Below are 21,539 nucleotides of genomic sequence, written 5' to 3' on the forward strand. Positions count from 1 at the left end.
TCCACCAACAGATGAATGGATAAATAAAATGTGGTGTATACACGCACACACACACACAAACACAATGGAATATTATTCAGTCATAAAAAAGAAAGAAAATTCTGACACATGCTGCAACATGGATGAACCTTGAGGGCATTATGCTAAGTGAACTAAGCCAGACACAAAAGGTCAGATATTGTATGTTTCCACTTATATGAGGTACTTAGAATAGTCAGATACATAGAGACAGAAAGTAGAATAGAGGTTATCAGGGACTAGCGGGTGGGGGGAGGATGGAGAGTTATTGTTTAGTGGGTACAGAGCTTCTATTTGGGGTGATGCATAGGCTCTGGAGAGTGGTGATGATTGAACAATATTGTGAATATACTTAATGCCACTGAACTGTAGACTTAAAAATTGTTAAAATGGTAAATTTTATATTACATATATTTTACCACAATTTTTTTTAAATCCCTAAAAAAAAGCACTGAGCCCAATGCTTCCTAACATCCCTTCCCTCTTTGTATTCCAGGGCCCTGGTCTCTGTCCTGGGCTGGAGAAGGGGAAGGAAGGGAGGGGACACAAGCAAAGAGAGACAGCAAGCCCCAGAGGGCCCACCTGTACCTTGACTCTCATAGTAAACAACGCCTGCAAAGTGGATGATCCCAAACTGGGTCTCGTGGTTGTTCTTGGGGGGAATGTAGTTCGAGTTGAGCTTGTGCTGGGAGTTCAGTTTATGCAACATGGTGGTGTCTGTGCCCTGTTGGAACCAAGGAGCAGCTGTCAAGCCCACCCTCTCCTCCCTGTCGTCCCACTCTCCACCAGGCCCTACTGCCTTTCCTGCCCCCTGTCTTTTCACCCCCTCTTCTGTCTTTCCCAACAGCTTCCCTCCCTTTACTTATGGCCCACACAGGAGCTCTCTGGGCCTCCATTTCCCCATCTGTTAAGTGGGTGAATTGGAATTACACAACCTTGAAAGTACATTCCAGCTTAGAAAATCTATTTCGCATGATTAAAATCATGAGAGCAGCCCCTCCCCCACTCTAAGACATATTCCGTGTCTGGAGCACCTATTCTACACCAGCTGCATGCTTAGATCTTCATAGTTTGGTCCAGGACCCACTGGACCGTAGGTAATTCCCAAATGTCAGATGAGCGCACTTGAACCGGCCCCAAAGCTGCTCTGAGAGGCGCGTATCATTAGTCCCATTCCACAGATGAGGAAAGCGGAGGCTCAGAGTGTGGAGGGGACGTGTCTGCCCCGCTCCGCTGCAGGCCCACCTTGGGGAACTTGCTCTCCTCATCGATGAGGGAAATGATGTTCATGGGCTTGTTAGCGATCATGTCCAGGGCGTCCTGGTTGTCTGTGAACTCGATGTGCAGCCAGTCGATGCTCTCCAGGTCATACTCCTCCTGTTCCAGCTTGAACACGTGCCGCACGAAGAACTGCTGCAGGTGTTCATTGGCGAAGTTGATGCATAGCTGCTCGAAGCTGCAGGGAGGGGTGCAGGGCACAGGTGAAAGCGGGAGGCAGGGGGATGTTCAGGCCCTGCCTTGGTCACTCAGTGAGTCGGAAGGAGAGTTAAGGCTGGAGCCCTCTTCCCTGCATGACCAGGCCTTGGAAGGGGGCTGGTGGATGGGCACCACACCCCTGGCAGAGCACCTGGGAGAGGAAGAGCCAAGGCGCTGGGGAGGGGTCTCAAAGAGAGACCCAAAGCGTCAGCAGACGTGGGAAGGGGGCTCGCGAGATTTGGCAAGAAGGGCCTTGACAGTGACATCTCTGAGCCACCAACTCAGTGCTCTCCCAGGTAACAGACACTTCATATGTTCAATGTGGGTGTTTTGGTGGTGTGGAGGGCTTTGAGACATCTGAACATTACAGGAATTGAAGTGACTTGCCTGGGGTCACACAGCTAAAAAGTGGGGCAGGGCTGGCTGCCTCCAGCTCCAGTGTCCACCTGGGCCTGCTCCATCCATCTGCCCCTCACACAGCCCCCAAGTGGGACACCAGCGATGGCCAACACCCCATCTCAAGCTGGGCTCAGGCCCGGCCTCACCTGCTTTGAGGCACCTTGGAGCTTGGATGCTGGACTGATGGGCAGCGGGGACTAGAGGGTCTGTGATGGTGTGAGAGCCTTCGCTCCACCACCCCAGCTGGCCTCAGCTGACCCAGGGACTGGAGGGGACAGGGAAGAAGGGGAAAGGGCCCCACAGGGTGTCTGGAGTCAAATTTTCCAACAGCCTGGCAGAGTGTGCTTGGAGCCAGCTAAATGTAGTTTAAAGGGAGAGATCTGACACTTAAGCCCATGTTGTAGAAGAAAATTCCCACAGGACACAGCCCATGTGGTACCTGTTCACAGCAAAGTTCTCGAACCCAAAGATGTCCAGGAGGCCAATGGACCGCCGAGAGTTCGTCACTTCCTGGGAGGGAGGCTTATAAATTGCTGCGTTGATCTTGTCCACAATCCACACAAAGAGCCGCCCGTAGATCCCCTGAGGGGAGAGGCAGCCACATAAGCCACGGGGTGCAGCCACAGCCTCCCAGGAGGACCGGCCAGGCTCCTGGGCCTCAGTGGCCTCACTCCAGCCCCTTCCTGCTGCACGAAACCCCCAAGCTTTTATTCCAGCTTCTCCCTCTCCCTGGAGCACCCTCTCCTGCCAGAACAATTCCTGCCTGTTTTTCAAAGCTCTGTGGAGATATCAGCTCCACCAAGAAACTTCTCCTGACCTCACGCAGTTTGGGCTCCCATCTCTCCAACCATCTCTGTCTCCCCTTCAGCTCTGATTATCACGAGGGTCCCAGAGCCCAGCACAGGGCCTGGCACAGCGGAGGGGCTCAATGGATGACAAAATAGCAGGACTGGGGGGCCTCTCCACCCGACCCAGCCCCTCTTCGGCGGTCTTCGTTGGAGAGATCAGAGAGGGTATCCCCTGGGCTGGGAATAGCACAGCAGACTGAGTAACCAAAGATTATGATTCAGCATGAAGCAGGCCAGGTGTGGAGGGCCTCAGGGCACCAGAGCTGTTGGGGCCCCTGAAGAGCACAGCTCCCAGCCCCTTGTGGGAAAGACGAATGAGGCTCTGGGGAAGGCAGACTCTTGCCCAGGCCCCAGAGAGAGCCAGTGGCTGGAGCCGGACCCAAGCGCAGACCGGGGTCAAGGCCCAGACGTCCTTCCAGCTCTGTGGACACCTCGGCTCCTGTCCATCAACAACCCCACCTCTCATGGGGCGGGGAGAGCCGGCAGCCACTCCACCTTGACAAAGGCGTCTCTCACGTCCAGCGCCTGCTCCCTGCTGAGCGGGGTGGACACCGTCTCCCCGCGGGTGATGAGGGTGCGGCTGGTCAGGCAGTTCATCAGGTCTGGGGGGTTCACCTAGTGGGGCAACATCCAGGCACCCCTCAGCCACCCGCTAGCCTGCCCCTCCCTCCATCACACCTAGAGCCCCTCCCACTTTCCACCAGGCCTGACTCAGACTCTGCCCTCCACGGCCATATCCTCCCCAGTCATCAAACCCACCCAAGGGCCGCTGAGAAGGAACTGCTCTCGCCTCAACAGCCCCCTCCCATCCCCCCAGCATGTCCCCTGTCCCTCTGGCACTGGCTTTGACTCTGGCTTTATTTATACCAGTTTTCCAACTCGAGGCAGAGCCTAGTAAATCTTTACTACAAGACTGACTGACCCTCTCAGGGCGCCCCCATGCTCCACACCCTCCCCAGGGGCAGCCGCGCTAGGTCTCCACTCCTCCTCCGGGACCCGTGCCCAACACAGATCCTGCACACAACCGGTTCTCGACGTCGAACTTCTAGAACTCTCCAAGCAGAGGGCCCCAGCTCCCTGAGCCTGAAGTCAGAACTGCTCCTCTGGGAGAAAGAGAAGCAGCCGAGGGGACAGAAAGCTCTCACTGACCTCGAGCAGAGACGCGGCTGTGGCCAGGGACGGGGAGAAGAGGACCTCGCAGGCATCCAGGTTTTCAAACGTACGGTCTGTCAGCAGCACCAGGGCACAGCGTCAGGCAAGAGGGGGTGGGCGTGGGGGGAAAGGGACAGTCTAGGAGGACGAGGCGGCTCTGCCCACTCTCAGGGGGACTGCCCTGCCCACAGAGGGCATCAGCACCATGACTAAATGCTTTTCTGGGTTAATATCAGTTTGACAAATGTTGTCACCATGAGCCACGGGCACCAGGAGGGTAGGGAGCATGTATGCGCAGCATCTGGCTCCATGCCTGACATCCAAGTAGCAGACACTGGCAGTCATGGCCCCCTCTCCCATGACCCCCACTCCAGACCCCCAGAGCAATCAGGGGCTCCTGAGACAGGCTTGGTGAACTTGTCTAGCTCTGTGCCTGATACCATCTGCCCTTCGCCAAATGTGCCGTGCTCTCTCAGGCCTCAGGACCTTTGCACAGGCTCTTCCTTCTGCCTTGTGCATGCTTTCTCCATGTCTCTTAGTCTTTCAAGACTCACTAGACTGTGAGCTCCTTAGAGCTGGGATCATTCATTCATACTGAGCAAACGTTCCCAGAGCTCTTACTCTGTCCTGGGACCATGCTGGACACCAGGGCAAGAGCAGAGTGGACTTGGTGCCTGTCTCAGAGGACCACCTCCCAGCCTGGAACATTGCTGGAGTGTCAGATGAGTGAACGTGCTCCCTTTTCTAGCCTGCCTTCTTTTCTGAAGATGGCTGTTCAGTCACTCACCTTCATACTGCAGGTTGCCCAGGTGCAGGATGGCAGCCAGGAGCTTTGAGATCTCCCAGTTCTCCGTGTCAGTGAACATGAGCACCTTCATGGCCGAGCGGATGTTGGCATACTCCTGGCTGTCCTCGCGGCCCTCACAGGTTATGCAGTTACCCTGGTGGGAGGGGGTGGGAGAGTGGGGTGCAGAAGGGTGTCAGGGAGGCCACAGGTACCCACAGAGAGGCAGTGCCTGGGCTGAAAGGCCCTCTCTGCCTGGCCAGGCCAGCCTGGGTTTCTGACCACTGACTTCACCTATGACTCCTCCAGAAAGTCTAGAAAGCTCCTGGCTGGCCTTCTCAAGAATACATTTCCCACATCTGGGGAGCATGGATGCCCCTTCTTCCCATGAGTGAGAGGAGCCAGGTCACTGATGCCAGGCCTGCCCCCATCACCCTGCCTGGCAGTCACAGCACCAAGGCCTTACCTTACCCCTCTCCCCCCATGGACATCCACCCTCAGGAACTTGAACCCCTCACAAGGTGCAGCCTGGGGTAGAAGGTGGGAGGTGGTAACTACAGACAGGCAGGGCATCACCTGGGGTCTGCCCCATTGGGTGTGCCTATGAGACCCGTGTTTGCATGTGTGTGTGTGTATGTGTGTGTATCCAAGTGTGCCAGCCAGCTAACAGAAGTGTCCAGAAAGGCCTGCCACACCCACAATATATACACACACACACACACACACACCCCTTGGTTGTCCCACATCCCTCAGGTGCCATAGCCCACACTTGTGTCCACGTGGCTGGCCCACCTCAGGTCCAGACAACCAGGCATGGGCTCCCCCCAGGGCTAGGGAAGCTGGTGCCCCCCAATCCAGCCTGCTGTGTGCATGGCCCACCACTGGCACTGAGTGGCAGCAATGGCCTCAGGCCCACTTTTCCTTTATGGCCAGACAGCAACAAGAGGCTGGCACCAGGGCCCTGCAACCAGCAAGCCCCTGAGGCTGAAGCCACAGCAGGCTGTACCCTACAATCCCGGGGGCCCTGGCAGAGGTCCCAGTCTCCACGTCCTCAAAGAATAACGTATCACCTCACACGTGTGCAGACAGGGCCGGGTGTGTGTACACGTGGGCATGTGTGTGTCTACGCATCCCTGGGTCTGGGACGTCTACACATTTAGGAATGTGTGTGTCTGTGGTGATAATTCATCTAGATGTGTGTACAAGCAGGTGTGTGCCCACGTGGGGAACAGGCCTTATGGTGGGCTGGGGCCAGTCAGAGGATGGAAGGAAGCCCACAAAGAAGTTCCTACCCACCAGGCCTGGAGCTGGGGAGGGGCAGGGACGGTGTCCCCCTCCCCGGGTGCCCCACCTGGGCCTCACCATGGCCAAGTAATTATAGTCCGTGGCCTGGCCCAGGCCCAGCTTCCTCTTCTGCTCCTCACTCATGCCCTCCAGCATGCAGTAGAACACGTGGTAATTCCTTTCATCGGAGGCCTAAAAATAGGAGCACAAGGTGTTGGGGGATGGGAGGGCAGGAGGAGGCCATCAGGAACCAGACAGTCAAGCAGACTGTAAACAGTTTACTATGTTAACAAGTGCCTTTCATGAGAAGGTCCCCGTGGATGGGTTTCCTGCTGGGATTTCAGGCACTGAGGCAAACAAGCAGCAACACGGGGACAAGCAAGGCTATGCAGATGGTGTGCACCCCACACCCCCCTGAGGCTGGGGCTCCTGCGCACGTGCAGCTCTGCCCAGGGGCTCAGGCCCACCTGGCGACAGACACGTGACTTCTCCAGCAGGTACTGCTCGATCCTGGCGCCCTCGATGGCGCCCCGCTTGTTGAAGTGGATGTCAATGTACTTCCCGAAGCGGCTTGAGTTATCGTTGCGAATGGTCTTGGCATTCCCAAATGCTGCAGGGTGGGCAGACGTTCATGGGTCACGGTCAATGTCAATCGCCCCCCCAGCCACCCAGCCCCGCCCTGAGAGCCCGGCCCTACCTTCCAGGATGGGGGTGGCTTCCAGCACCTGCTGCTCGATCCACGAGTGCTGCCCACTGACGGCCGCCAGGAACTGCAGGATCAGCTTTGTGCTCTCCGTCTTCCCTGCCCCAGACTCCCCACTGCAGAGGAGACCCAGGCAGAGGCAAGACCTGTTACTGCCCTAAACTGCGGCCCCCCCCTCCAGCCAGCTCCCTATCTGTAAAATGGGCTGATGCTAAGGACCTTCCAGGCCTGGGGAAGGCGAAAGGAGCTCAGTGCCCTGCCACAGCTAAAGGTTACTTTCTTTCCCCTTCATTCAGACACACACACTCTTCCATCCATACTGCCACACAGCATGGCATGAACTAGATGCTCGATCAATGCTTTGTCGTTTTACCCTCTGCCCAAGAGAGAACAGGAGCCTGAGGTTGCAACTGACCGTAATTTAACAGGAGCCAGCAGTAAACAAGGTTGGCCTCAAAAGTTAACATGAGCTTTGGTAGCATTAATAGAGGTATAAGGCCTGGGAAAGGGGAGGTGATTCTCTATATTATGAGGCATTAGCGGGAGCACAGAGCAGGAGTTCTAGGGGCCAAGCCTGGAGCTCCATGCTGGTCCTGGGCCGCCCACCTGATGATGCAGCACTGGTCACGGCTGTTGCGCTTCATGTTGAAGTAGCAGTTGTCAGCAATGGCAAAGATATGTGGGGGCATCTCCCCAATCTTCTTGTTGGTGTACTGGCGGATGTGTTCTGGCGAGTAGATAGAGAGCAGCTGGTAGGGGTTCACAGCCACCAGGATGGAGCCCGTGTAGGTCTGTGGGCAACAAGGAACAGGGAGCTCACCCCTTCCCATGTGGGAGGCTCTGACTCTACAAAGCTCTCAGGCTCTGCCCTGCTCCGTCCCTCTGGAAGGGACAGCACTGGCTTTGGAGTCACATGGATCTGGGGTCAGAATCCTACCTCCCTATGAGCTGGGGGTGGGGCCTTCAGATTAGCATTGAGTCGGGCTCACAGTAGGTGCTCAGAGACATTTGATGAAAGGAGGGAGGAAGTGGGGAGGGAGGGAAGGCGGGTCTCAAAGCCTCAATTTCCTTATCTTTATCCATAAAATGGGCATAATATAACCGTTTATGAAGATTAAAGAAGATAGTGGACTTTACAATTTATAGCACACTGTAGGTAATCCTCAAATGCTGGCTCCCACCTTTGCCTCCAAACCCTGCATCCCAAACTTTCAGAGTAAAATTCACAAACTGGACCTTTCCAGAGTGGAGGAGTTGGGTTGGTGAGGGGGGAGTGGAATGAAGCCATAAAGAGCTAAAGGGGCTGGGTGGGCCCCAGTCTCTGCAGCACTGGCCCTGTGCTCTGGGGGACAGAGCGCCTCCAGCCATCCTGGGCAGTGGGGACACACGGGCCAGACACACCTCAGAGAGCCTTCTGGGGGCTTTCTCTCCTCGGGCTCCTCTGTTAGGGCACCTATGTGCAAAGTTTCCTGCTGTGGGCCCGGACCCTGCCACACAGGGGACAACAAGGCCTGGCCCTCCTGCTGCCAGGACACAGGGAGGCCCTCAGGGGTTACGTCTCCTTCCCTCCCCACCTCTCCCCACTCCAGCTCAAAAAGGTCAGGCCCAGCTTATAATTGGTGATGGATCTATTGACATCTGGGCCCGGAGGGGTTGAAGAAAGATGTGACTGTGCAGGGGAGGCGACAGCCCTGCCCATCCCCTCCCACCCAGGGCCCAGTGCATCATACCAGAGACCCAGTCACGCCCCAGCAGCCTCAGCCCAAGGTGGCCGTGCAGGGAAGGCGCTGCTGCCAGCACCGCATGCCAGGGCAAGTGCCCACCCCGGGGGCAGGTGTGGCCATGCAAAGCTGCCCAGAGCTAAGCGCCCCAGACCCAGGCTTCTCTCCTGCCAGACATTGCCCTTTTGGGCCCCAGTGGACTCTCCTCTCCCCCTGGCTCTTCCTACCAGCTAGACTCTGGTAACCAGGTAGGAGAGACAGCCACAAGGAACATCCCTTTGGCAGATCACTTCGCTTCTCTAAGCCTCAGTTTGCATCTGTAAAAGGGAGATGGTTAACACCCACCTCCCAGGGCTGTCGTAGAGACCAAAGGGCACAACCTCTGGCAGGTGTCTGGTACAGAGTCGGCTGTCCACAAGTGCTCCCTTCCTTTCTTCTGAATACTTCCTTAACAAAGCGATGCTCAACGACCTGGCCCATGATCACCATGTGGCCTCCGGCCAGCTAGGCTCGCGCTGTCATTCAAGAACCCTTCCCTGAGGCACGTGCGGGGGCTGACAGCCACACGCTGGGTGGCAGGGAGGGAGAGCCTGGGGCCCTGGCAGCTCGCACCAGGCACAGGGATTCCTTGAGATGGGGGTGGGGGGGCAGTGGAGGGCCCGTCAGTGGGGATCAAGCACAGAGTCATAAAAGGACAGGACATTTGGGAGGATTGCTGGGAAAAGGTCACCCTGGGAGCTGGGGAGAATGAATAGCGGCTACAGACGCAGGAGGCAGAGACACTATTTCAGACCCAATGAACCGATCGACGTGGGGAGTCAGAGCCAGACCGAGGTGACCCTGAGGACAGACCAAGCACAGGGCAAAGGGAGCGCTGAGATGCCACAAGAAGCCTTCCAGGGGCTGGGCCTGGACCCTCTTCTCCCCCTCACAGCTCCCATGGCCCTCTCTACTCTGCCCACAGCCCAGAGGGCCCTCCTGAGCACTAGACCCCTCAGCCCCCTCCCCGACTTGATGTCCACCAGCCTGTCCGGAGGGGAGCTCACTCTCCCCTCCAACCCTGCTCCTCCTCTGCCTCCCGGCTCGGCCAACAGCACCACCGCCATCCTTCACTGCCGACCTTCACCACCGTCCTTCACCGCCGACCTTCAACCCCGTCCTTCACCGCGGACCTTCACCAGGGCGGAATGCCGGGAGGCCTCTCTCTCCTTCATAACGATGCACTTCTCTCCGTGGGCACGGCCACCTCCCCGGCCAGGTGCCTCCCCTCTGGGCTCCCAGCTTCCACACTGCCCCCTACAATCTGTCCTCCACTGGGAACCAGAGTCAGCTCTTTGAAAATCTGACTGTGTCATCCCCCTCCTGAAAACCCTCAGGAGATTCCCCATGGCCTCAGGACAAAGTCAATATCCTTTCCCTGCCCACAAGACCTCGGAGCCCTGGCCCTCGTTAGCTGCATCCCACAGCCAGAGGCTCCCTCCATATTAAACCTTCTGTTAAAAGCACCACGCTCCATCCCCTGCCCCCTCACCCAGCTACTGCCTGCTCATCCTTCAGGTCCAAATGGAGATGAGCGCTCCCCCCAAAGGAAGCCAGGCACCCTCCTGTGTGACCCATCACAGCCTCCATGGTCCCCTTCACTTGGCCCCCGACTCCTCCATAATTCTGGTTCAAGGCCTCTGCCCCCCAGCCTCACTCCTCTCTCTACCTGGGGCCCAATACTGTGCACGGTGTGTAGGACACGCTCAGCAAATGTTTGGCAAGTGAACGAATGAGTCACTAAATTAATGGATGGAGAAGAAATTCACTGCTGTCCACAGGAAACAGCAAGAAAAGGAGCTGAGGGGACAGGACTGTCAGCAACACTGCGGCAGGGCTGCCTACGCTGACAGGAAGGATGGCCCAGGGCTGGGGCTAGTGGAAAAAGCACACAAGTGTGGGGAGGAATGCTATTTGTGTAGAAAAAATGCTATTTTTTTGGTGTAGAAAAAATTTTTAATTATATATATATATAATTTAATATCATATATATCATATATATATAGTCTTTCTCTTAGAGGATAGATAAGAAGTTAGTAGCAGTGGTTATCTCTGTGGCAGAAGGAATATTTTCCAATCTGTAGCACATATACCCATTTCAAACTAAATAATAAAAACGAAGCCTTTTCCTTCAGCGAGAGGACCCAGCCCAGCAGAATGACAAGGACACACCACCTGCCAGGAAGATCCCTGTCGGGTGCAGGACTTTGCAGCTTCCAGGCCATCTCTCCCTGTACTGTCAGAAGGCCACTGTGAGGTGTAGTCATGACACCCCTTCTCAGATGGGAGAACTGAGCCTCCGAGAAGGGGCGGGACTTGCCAAGGTCACACAGCAGATAAGCAGGGAGTGGGATGAAGGAGGGACCCTGGCACCAGAACCCCAGCTCTCGCCTCCGCACCTGGGCTCCCCCAAATCCCAGGAATTCACCTGTGAGACTGCGGAGCTGGCATTGGGGGAGGTAAAAGAAGTGAGGGGCTTGGCCACTGCTGACAGTGAGACTCAGGCCCGTCTTGCCTTTCTCTGGGCCTTAGCACCCATCCGTCCCCTGAGGGTCTAGGCACTGCTCCCTGAGGCCCTCTGGCTCTGTCTCTCCAAGGGTTCATGGCCAGCAGAGAGTTAATGTCCAACTACCCAGCACAGGCCTCTTCTCAAGTCTCCAGTAATAAAGCCTGCCCTGTGGGCCCATGGGCTGGAGTAGGGAAAAGATAAGGATTATTCCCAAGCCAAGGACATAGTACACAGGTCCCTAGGGGCCCTCAAGTCCACAGGTGGAGATCAAGGAGCCTCTCTTGGGCCAGAGACACACCCCAGGAGATATGGTAGGAATCCACCTCCTCCAGGAAGCCTCCGGGCTTGCTAGCCCTGGGGCCTCTCCCTTAGCAGGCCATGGAGACCAAGACATACATCTTAGACACATACACCTTCCCAGTGTCACAGAGGCACCCACCCCATTGTGCCAAAGGGACGGCTGAGACCAGAAATGGGTAGGGACTCCCTAAAGGCAACCTGTCAAGACCTGGATCCAGGCCTCCCAGCTCCCAGACCAGGGCTCCAGCCCGTGTTCAGCATCAGCCCTGCCACCTGTTGCCCGCAAGACCCAGGGACGACCCCTGGCCTCTGGGACCACCCAGTGAGAGGTTGCTAGGTGTCCTCTGAGGGCTCTGCCCCATGTAAGATGTCTCGGGCTGACTTACGGCCCTGGGGTGCTGTCCCTCACGCTCCTGGGGGCAGGCCAGCTGGAGCAGGCAAGCCCTGGGCAGACAGTCAGGGACAGAGCATCCTCCAGGCCCAAGGCTGCGAGTGGCCGTGGTAATCTGAGGAAATCCTGGGTGCATGTGGGTGTGCCCACGGTAACCCAAGCCATGAAGTGACCAGGGGTTGCCATGGTTAGGGACAGGTATGGTTTCTGGGTGGGACAATGGCCTGGCTGCTTCTTCAAAGCCCTGCTCTAATCCCACTTCATCCACCCAGTCACAGAATCATAGAGTCAGCAAGTCAAGGAAACCTTCTTGAGCCCTACAATTCTGGAGCACAGCTCCCCAGACCAACAGACACCCAGCATCTTAGGCCCACAGACTATCCAAGCTGGGTACCTTCCAGGTGCCATGACTTGATTTCCAGCCATGAGTCTCTGACGAGAAAGACAGCTCAGACACCCCGTGTGGGCTCCACCCCCATGCCCTCCCCACCCTCACCCGCGCCTCCTCTTCCTCACCTAAAAATCAGTCAGAAAGGCTACTAGTGAAACTTCTAATGAGGCAAATGGTACAGATCTCAGGGTTCTCCGGAGAATCCACAAACCTCTAGAATTCTTTTCTTTGATCCCACAGTCAACCTAGGTAAGGCCTAATGTTCAGGCCGATTTCTCTGCCAGCTGCCAGCTAATCAGCCTACCCTCAAAACTTCACAAACAAGATTCACTGATCTCGGACTGTCTGAAGTTTTTTCCTCCCCTCTCCCTTTTGAATCCTGTTTTTGCCTTTGTTCTTTGATTCAGTCTACCAACCGACTCCCCCTCACTTACAAAGAACCAGTTTGCCGGCAAAATCACTAAACTACGCGCAAAATAACCAACTACATGCCTCTGAATTATTCTTAGACATTGTCCGCGGGGTCCCTGGTGGAAACAACTCCCACCTCACTCAGCTCCCCTCTGTGAAACTCACCCCCGAAAGGAGATTGTGTCAGGACATCAGCTCTGCAGTGGCCTCCCTGGGCAGGCAGGTAGTCAGGCTCCCACTCACCTCCAGACCCAAGTGTCAGACTCCACCCAGGCCTGGGTGGATGGCCATGGAGAGCCCCCAAACCCTCCTGTGTCCACCTGCTGTCCAGAGAGAGGAGGGAGGAGGGAACTGCCAAGAACTGGGGTGCAGACACCAGAGGGTCCCATGGGATATCTCTGGCCTGGGCTCAAGTCCTAGCTCCCTCCCCCGCCATTGTCTAGGTGACACTGCTCACATCTGGAGCTGCCATTGTGCCCTGCCCCCTGGATGAGGAAAGGAGTCAGAGGGGCTTTATCGGTACTAAGGGGCTCCCTGAGAAAGCTGCTTGCTGTGCCTATGCAATCAACGTATGTCAAGGGCCCAAGCACAGCCTCTTGTTGGGAGCTCAAAGCTGCAGAAGGACCCAGAGTGGGGAGGCTGGCAGAGGGCCTCCAGAGCAGCCGAGGCACCACAATTCCAGGACTTTTGAGGGCCTGAGAGTTCCTTGTTGTGCTTCCTCAGGCTCCCTCAGACTCTCCCAGCTCTGTCTCCCTGGCTCCCCTTCACAGTCCTGACAAATCACTTACTCGGCACGGTCCTGCCTCAGGCCTTCTGTTCATGCAGTGCCCCTTCCTGAACGCCATCTCCACCAGCAGTCAGGAAGTGACCTGGGAGTGAGACCTCACTCCTACAGACTCTGCGGAACCAGCTCCGCACCTCTCTCAGGCACTTATCACCCCACACCTCCCCTGAGCATGCCCAGCCTGGGCACCTGGCTCAGGGGGCTCCCTCCTGCTCTCTCCTTGTTGTACACCCACAGCTTCCTTCGCCCCTGAGCTGCTTGGGCACACAGCTCTGGGCCTGGCTAAGCCTTATAGAGCCTCAGTTTCCCTGTCTGTAAAATGGGACTAGGTCAGCAGTTCTCAGAGTGTGGTCCAAAGACCCCTGAGGGTCCCAGAGACCCTTTCAGGAAGTTCATAAGGTCTTGTCTTTTCCACCCCCATATCTGTGAGGCCAGATTTTCTTCATACACTTCAGCCAAAACAATATCACATCAGTCTGGATGTGAAGCAGATACGAGAATCGGGTTGTCTTCTATTAAGTCAGATACTAAAAATATTTGAAAAACATGTAAAACAATGCCCCTCTTCTTACTAATTGTTTTATGTTGGCAAATATATTTATTTTTCATAAAAATACATTATCCTGTAATGGATTTTTTGTGGTTATTTTTAAATGTCTCAGTTATAATTTCTAATATGTTAAATATCAATAGATATAACCCACATAAAAGCTCTTTGAGGTCTTCAATAATTTTTAAGAACATAAAAACATTCCTGAGGCCAGAAAGTGTGAGAATCTCTAGACTAAATGATCTTGATGGGCCTTTCTTGTTCTGATGGTCTCTGAGCTCACCTCTTGGGATCAGCTCACTCCTGGCTGAGTGAGATCTCTTTATTTGTCCTCTTGAGTTTCAAGGTGGGGAAGTGTGGGGTGTGTGTATGACTGGTTCCAATTTCAAGGGTTTGGGGGATCAAGGAGCATGTCCATCCTCCATCCCCTTCAAGAGGACACAGACTTCCAACGCATCCTCTCTTGACCTTGAGGACCCGTGGCAGGTCCTGACCCCACGGCAAACCCAGGGAGAGCAGCAGCTCCCCCATCTCCGGGCAAAGAACTGAGCCTGTCACCGTCCCCTCCCTGGTCTGGCCTCCCAGCGGTTTCAGCCCTACGGAGGCACATGAACCTTTGGAAGAAACCCCTCCATCCTCCAATCACAGACCACACAAGCCACAGCCCAAAAGAGAGGATGAGCCACAGACCCGAGCGGCTGTGGGCATGGGCTGAGTCCCTGGTCCCCAGTGGCCAGCTGCAGAGGCTGGGCAGGGCTGGCTGCAAGTCAGAGGGACTGAAAGTGGGCGGGGCTGCTGGCAGGCGGGGCGGCACTCACGTAGATGAGATGGTCTCGGTATCTAATGAGCAGGTTGCGCAGGATGCCAGCTTCGTTGAGGTCCCCCAAGCGGATCATGTCCTCCACGCCGTGGACCGATGTGGGGTGCATGGGCTTGATGTGCCTGGCGTTCTGCGGGGAGATCCAGTGTTCCTGCGGGGAGGCACAGTGGCTAACGTAAGCTAGTTGCGCTCTCCTGGCTGCACTTTGCTAGGGAAGAGTCCCGGGAGGGACGGGAACCCCGGGTATCTGCGACCCCATAAGGGCCTCTCCTGCGGCCAAACACTATCAGTTCTACCATCTATGAGGATGTTAGCACCCACCCCTACCCTTCATGGACCACTCTTACCTCCTCTTAGGGGATTCTCTCTGCAGACCTAAGAGGTGGGAATGGCAGGGATTTTGGCCCTACCTTATGGTTGTCATAAAGGGGATTAGTCTCTCCAGTCACCTTATAGGATGGAGTTGAAAGTGTAATCATTGGAGTTAGACAGACTTGGCTTCAAATCCAAACTCCGATAAACAAATGCACAAAAATTATTCAGATAGTGTGATATTTCCTGCTGCCACGGGTGGCAGATGGTAGCACATCTGGGCAACAGCCTTGGTTCTTTCAACAAGTTTGCAAAGCCGTGGTTTCCTCTGACCTCCCCCAGGTGGTCTCCAGCACCCTCTACTCACAGTCCCAGCTTCTCAGAGAAGTGAGAATCTCTCCTGTGCTCTGCAGTGTGGCTACAACCTAAGTCAAGCCTCCAAAGCCCTCTGGGGCCCCCTCCTTGTTCTCAAATGCCGGAACCCTGGGAGCCTCAGGACCAGGCAGAAAGCTGACTGGTTTCCCAGGCTGGGGTCGGTGCCTCCTCTGGGCTCCCACATACCCTAGGTCTCCCATTGCAAGGCAATGGTCACTGCCACTGTTGGAGCGCAGTTCTGGCCCTGACCCCTCAATTTTCCCCAAGGCTGGTTCCATGTCTGCTATACCCCTGGTTCACAGTGCCTCATACAGGGGCCAGGCACAAATGACGTGGCAGGGAATCCCTGATGAGACAGGTGGCCGGCTGGTGACTACTAGGAACCAAGTCTGAATTAAAAGCAGAGTCCTAGTCATGGAGAGACCCCAGAAGTCCCCTATTCCAGCCCCCTCACATCACATGAGAAAATAGGATCAGAGGACCACGGCCCTCAGAGAGGTGAGGGGCAGGCCAGCGATTGCTCATGACTCCAGTTTCCCTGGCATTTCATGGTACCTCCTGGGCCGGGGCATTACATTCCAGGTCAGGCCCTCAGACAGCCCTGACATGAATGCGTCGGGTGGTGAGATCAAAGAACCTGCCTGGACTTTCCAATCCCGTGTGGAACATTCCTCTCTCCCACCCTATTTCTTGATAAAAGCTGATCCAATTGGAAAATTCCCTTTCCCTGACTCGGTCCTAAGCCCTGGAGTGGGCCAGAGGGGAGAGGACGCTGGGCAGGCTATCTGCCTTCCCCGCTCGACCCCAACCTCTGGTCCCATAATTCCTCCCCAAGACACTTCGGCACAGAGTTAAGAGGTGGCTCAGCCACTGCGAGACCTGTAGCCCTGTGCACATCACTTTGCTTTCCTGAACCTCTACAACCTCATCTATGAAATGGGAATGCGATTAACAATCCCTTTTTCTTGGAGATGTTGGGAGGGTTAATTGATACAATAATGGCCAACCTTTGTTTCACTCCTGCCAGGTCTATAAAGCACTGGTGCCTGGTAATTGATCAACCAGTGCTGGGTATTATCACTTTAATGTTTTCTAGTTTTTGTTGCAAAAGAGATGTATGCTCTCATTTGTTCCTCTTAACATCGCATCGTGGAATTACCAGTCCCGTTTTACAGTGAGGAGTCACATTGGAGAGGTAAAGTGGCGTGCTCTGTTAAATGGCAGAGCTGAGCCTTTCCCCACCCCTTTCCTGCATGGAAGGTCACCCAGCTGAGGTCAGCAGCGCTCAGGTCAATGTCCACAGACACCTACAGCACAGACCAAAGTGTAACCAGGGCAGAAACTGAGGCCTGGCCCTGAAGGCATACCAGTGAGAGACAGAGAGGGAACATGGCCGATTCTAGGGCCTGGGGGCACATTTGGGAAAGAGCTGGCCTGGCACTGAGCTCAGAGAGGCAGGGACCACGTGCTCTGTAGAGGAAGGGAAGGAGGGGTACATCTGGCAATGAGAACAGCTTGGACAAGAGCAGAGCATTAGGACTCCAGTGAGGACTGGAGCCATGACCTTTCATTCATTCAGCAAGCTTTTACAGGGACCTTCTCTGGGAGGCCTTTTGTTGTGCTCTGGGGAACCAGATGTGATTCACCTGGTCCCTGCCCTCAAGCTGAGGGAGCCTGTGGGCAGACAGAGGGGTCAAAGATGATGGCCTGGAGGTGGGGTGGGGGGAGGGAGTGGGAGTAGGAAAGGCTGGTGAAAGGAGGCCAGAAGCCGCTAGGGGCCCAATGCCCCTGAAGCAAACCCAGCCCCCTAACCTGCTCCCAGCCAGCCAGCCACATCCCTCCCACCTCTGCAGCCCCCGTTCTCAGGGGGCAAGTGGGAGGGGACCTCTGGGATCCGGTGACACAGTTACGGGACACCATCTGACGTGCAACATGACCCAGATGAAACTCAAGCCTGCAGGCAGAGTCCCTGGGCCCCACCCGGGGGGTCCAGGCTAGTTCATGGGCCTGTGTGTGCTGCCAGCCAAATCCGTGTCCCCCTTCTGAGGCTGCAACCTCACAGGGGCTTCCTAGAAGGCCCTGGAACTGGAGCCTCTGGAATGACGTTGCAGGCACTCCATTTCTAAAGCTCAGGGGACAAAAGTGTGGTTAACAGAACCTGAGCTCCAAAGTTGCCACTGAGATGCTGGGAGAGGAAACACCCACACAGAGCCCAGAGGCCCCGGATCCTGACCCCAGCACCATCCCTCACTAGCTGTGTGACTCGTCCTGAGGGTTCCTCTCTGGGCTCCAGTTTCCCCTTGGGGTAACTGTTGCTGTCCTCCCTGCCTTTCACAGACACTGTGAGGACCTAAAGATAGAACTTGGGTCAAAGGGCTTTGCAAACCCCAAGGCAGGTATCCCTGGGGGCTGCAGGGATAACAGTGATGCCCCTGCCTCCTCCACGTTCAGTACCAGGCCTCCAGGGTCCTGAGCCCCACCCCGGCCCTCAACAGAGCCTTCTTCTCCAAGTCACTGCACCCTCTTTCACCCCCATCAAACTAAGAGGCTAAGATGGGGACTGTCTCTATGCCCCCAGCGCCGGCCACAGCATCAGACACAACCCAAATTATGGTGGAACCTAATCTCCCTGGTCCTCCATGTCCCCACTAAGCTGTACATGTGCTGTAGCACATGTAGTACACGTGCCCCTGCCACATACACACATGCCATGCACATGCACACATGTCCAGAGTTCCCAGGCTTCCCCTCTGGGCCCTCATCAGGGCCACCTTCTCTAAGGCAGGACCCTGACTTAAGACCTTTTCTTCCCTCCCCAAGGCCCCACTCTCACTGTCTATCAAACTTACACTTCCTGTGTCCCTTTCCTTCAGGGCCACAAGAGATAAAGGGTTCAACTGTTAGACTAATTCCAGGGCAGCGTCAGGGCGGACAATGAATTCGTGTGATGCCATAACCCCACAGAACGAGAGCGGGCGTTTTCAGACTACCTCACCCTCTTCCGAGGCATTCACGTGTGATCTCACATATGAATCAATAACCCTGTGAGGGTTCAGAAGGAGAAACTGAGGTTCAGAAGGGAAAGAGATTCGGCCAAGGTTGCATAGCTAGCAAGTGGGCAGGATGGGATTTGAATCCAGTCTGTCTGACCCGAAAGCACCCCTGTACCTGAGGAGCTCCCAGCCCGGTGCCACCCCCTGCCCCACTGTACACACCGGCATGCCCTCACAGACACACATTTCTAATACCAGGCAGAATGGACTGAAGTGCTGGTGGAAATAGAACAGGTAGCCTGGGGCAGAAGGGGAGGTTCCCTCCCACGGGGGTGATGGGGAAAGCTCCATGGGGGAAGGGGGGTCTGAGAGGCAGAAGTGGGGCACAGGCACTGCCTCCATCCCCCGGAGGCAGGTCACTGCCAGGCCTCTGCCTCAGGTCACCTGTCAGCCTGTGTCCCCCTCAAGGCCTGGGGGCGGGGTGGCAGGGGGCTACTCACATTGCCTTCATCGTCCACCACCTGGATCTGCCCAGAGTCACAGAGCTTCACCACCGCCCCAATGGGCACATCAAACTCCTGCCCGGATCTCAGGTCCATCCAGACATAGTCCCCCTGCGGGTGAGAGAGTCCCAGGCCAGGTGAGCAGGGAGGGGGATCGGGTACTCCTTCCAAGCAGTCCTGTGCCCACCCCTCCACCACCAGAGGCTCTTGTGCCAACCACAGAAGAGGGAAGAAAAGGGAACTGGCACTGTGGAAGCCATGGTGCCAGGCCCTGGGCTGGGCACTATGCAGTGTCATCAATCCCTCCTCTGGGGCAGCTGTTACTGTCCCTAATTTATAATGAGTAAGCAGAGGCTCAGAGAGGGGAAGAGCCAAGACCACACAGCTGGGCAGCTTCAAGCCCGGGCCTGTCCAAAGCCCTGACCTCTCCCCAGGACTCTACATCCCACACATGTACAGCAGACTCACTGAGGCTTAGGCAGAAACACTTCCCCTCTGTCCTAAAGGAGGCGTACCCGCAGGACATTCAAACAGCCTCTGTCACCTCCTTGGTCAACACCCACAGTCATAGTTATGACTTCCCTGCAGTGACGCTGTTCTGTGCCAGGCCCCATGATATATGTGGACATCGCTCTCAGCCACACTGTCTCCTGGTTTGTGGGGACATCCCGATCTGGGGCCGGGGGAGCATTATATTTGTGTCCCCTGCAGCGTTCAGCACAGGGCCTGGCTCCCACTACACGCTCAGTAAACGTTCACAGAAGCCAAATCTACAACTCAGAGTCAGAAAATGGACTTAGAACAACCACTTTCAGCACTGATGCATTCAACATGCATGTACTGAGCACCTACTGGGCACAAGGCACTGATGGATCTAAATGCTGGGGATCGAGCAGTGAGCATTCTAGTTGGGAGGAGACAGAAAACAAACAACTGAGCAAGTACACGGTCACTTGGGATGGCGGTAGTGCTGTGATGGAAGTGAGCACACCAATGCTGGAGAAAGACAGAGCCGGCCAACCCGAGACTCATTCGCCGGGGAAGCCACTCTATGAAGGAAACCTCTGAGACCTGAAGGGCGAAAGGCAGTCAGGCTAGGAAAGAGCAAGGATAGAAATCTGGGCAGCGGAAATGATAAGTGCAAAGGCCCTGAGGCAGGAAGGAATCGCAAAGAGGTGGTTGTTGCAGGACCTGATGAGAGAGAGAGGTGGGCAAGATTCAGGACTCATAGACTCTCGTTGGCCTGGAGGTAAAAGTTTGAATTTTATTCTAATCTTAATAAGAGTATTCTTTTGGGGTGGTTCCCAAGTTCCCCAGAAGGGTAAGAGAATGTAGACATCCTAATAAAAATATAACTTCCTATCAAGTGGCAGTTAAAAGCATAACAGCTGCTAAAACTGATTCACAATGAAATAAGCCCATGGGGATGGCCCAGGGGAAACAGCTCTGGGCTATGAGACTGGGATCCAGGACCTGCTTGGCTTCCAGTAAATCGCTGACCTCTTTGAGCTTCGGTTTCCACATGCCTCAGTGAGGCGTGGGCTTGGTGAGTCCCAAGGCCAACTCTTCACTGTTTCAGCCTCCTCCTGTTCCCATCAGAACCAACTACTTTTCAGCCACAGCTGCCATTATGGGCCTTCACTTCATGGGAGGTTAGCACATGTTAGAAACAGGCTAGCTTCAAACCCAAGCTTTCTCCCAGAAAAAGTAAGAAAAATTGGAGAGCCTCTGGGATGGGAGGAGAACTCATGCGTTTGCTGAGCATCTACTGTGTGCCCAGGCTACATGACTGCTTCCCATAGACTGTCCCATTTAATCCTCACGACTGCTTTAGTCCCAAGTCCAAGCTGTGCTTCCTGCCACACTCCTCGCCCTCTCTAAGTGCCAGCCCAGGACCACCTGACACACACCTGCTCAGGCTGTTCTGTTCCACCTGCCCCCCATCTCACCCCACCTTTCCACTGAGTGGACACCCAAAGCAAATAGCAACTCTTCCCTGGCCCCTCCTCACTGCCCCACCTTCCTCCTCCTCCTCCCAATCCCTGAAGAGTTAGTTCATTCATTCAGTACATATCTGTGGAGAGCCCGCTGTGGGCCAGTTTCACTCCAGACCCTGGGGATAGAGCAGTGAACAGACGGGAAAGCAGAGGGCCTAGTAAGGGCAGGCCCAGGCTGGAGCTAGATGAGGGGGCGATTGGAGGATGTGGGCAGCACCAGGGCACACAGGGCCCTGGGAGCCATGGACAGAAGTTGGACTTTCTTTTAAGTAGGACAAGAAGCCACTGGAAGGTTTTAAAGCAGGAGAGAATGGCATGATGGATTTACATTTTCAAAACTTCCCCTGGCTGCTGTGTAAAGAACACAGGCTCTCCTCCAGTCTTCGGGGCCCCTGGGCTTGCCCCTTAACAGCCAGCACCACTCTGGGTCATCACCATGGGTGTCCACTCCCCCCTAGCCTGCAGCCCCCTGAGGGCAGGCTGGTCTGAGTCTTCCATTGGTGACTCCCCGGAACCAAACATAGAGAAACAGTTTTTCTCTCAGTGAGACAGAGAATCAGAATGTGAAACAGTGTGTATGTGAGCATGTGTGTGAGTAGGTAAGAGGGAGCATGTGACAGAGTTCGTGTGTGAGAGAGAGAAAGAGAGAGACTACCTGATTGCCAGAGGCCAGCGGTGGCGGGCAGTGGCACCAGGACATTGCTCTATGCAAACTCAATACCCCTGCAACAGGCCAGGTAGTGACTTACATTCTTCCCTGTAATTAACTGTCTCATTGA

General features: G+C 55.3%; 1 protein-coding gene across 3 annotated transcripts in view; it reads right to left on the reverse strand.

Moving 5' to 3' along the window:
- The window catches only part of MYO7A (myosin VIIA), an 83,939-nt gene extending 65,068 nt beyond the window's left edge, over positions 1-18,871 (reverse strand). For all 3 annotated transcript variants that reach the window (XM_061202823.1, XM_061202822.1, XM_061202821.1), the window contains exons 1-12: positions 18,761-18,871; positions 14,579-14,731; positions 7,271-7,455; positions 6,659-6,780; positions 6,429-6,571; positions 6,040-6,153; positions 4,681-4,834; positions 3,891-3,967; positions 3,237-3,356; positions 2,333-2,475; positions 1,264-1,474; positions 607-742 (exon numbers count right to left, since the gene is read on the reverse strand). In XM_061202823.1, the coding sequence (XP_061058806.1) occupies positions 607-742; positions 1,264-1,474; positions 2,333-2,475; positions 3,237-3,356; positions 3,891-3,967; positions 4,681-4,834; positions 6,040-6,153; positions 6,429-6,571; positions 6,659-6,780; positions 7,271-7,455; positions 14,579-14,731; positions 18,761-18,859 (1,657 nt within the window). In that variant the 5' untranslated portion in view covers positions 18,860-18,871. The remainder of the gene's footprint in view (positions 1-606; positions 743-1,263; positions 1,475-2,332; positions 2,476-3,236; positions 3,357-3,890; positions 3,968-4,680; positions 4,835-6,039; positions 6,154-6,428; positions 6,572-6,658; positions 6,781-7,270; positions 7,456-14,578; positions 14,732-18,760) is intronic.
- Positions 18,872-21,539: the final 2,668 nt, after the last annotated feature.

The sequence above is a fragment of the Eubalaena glacialis genome, chromosome 10, assembly GCF_028564815.1.
Source record: "Eubalaena glacialis isolate mEubGla1 chromosome 10, mEubGla1.1.hap2.+ XY, whole genome shotgun sequence".
Classification (NCBI taxonomy): Eukaryota; Metazoa; Chordata; class Mammalia; order Artiodactyla; family Balaenidae; genus Eubalaena; species Eubalaena glacialis.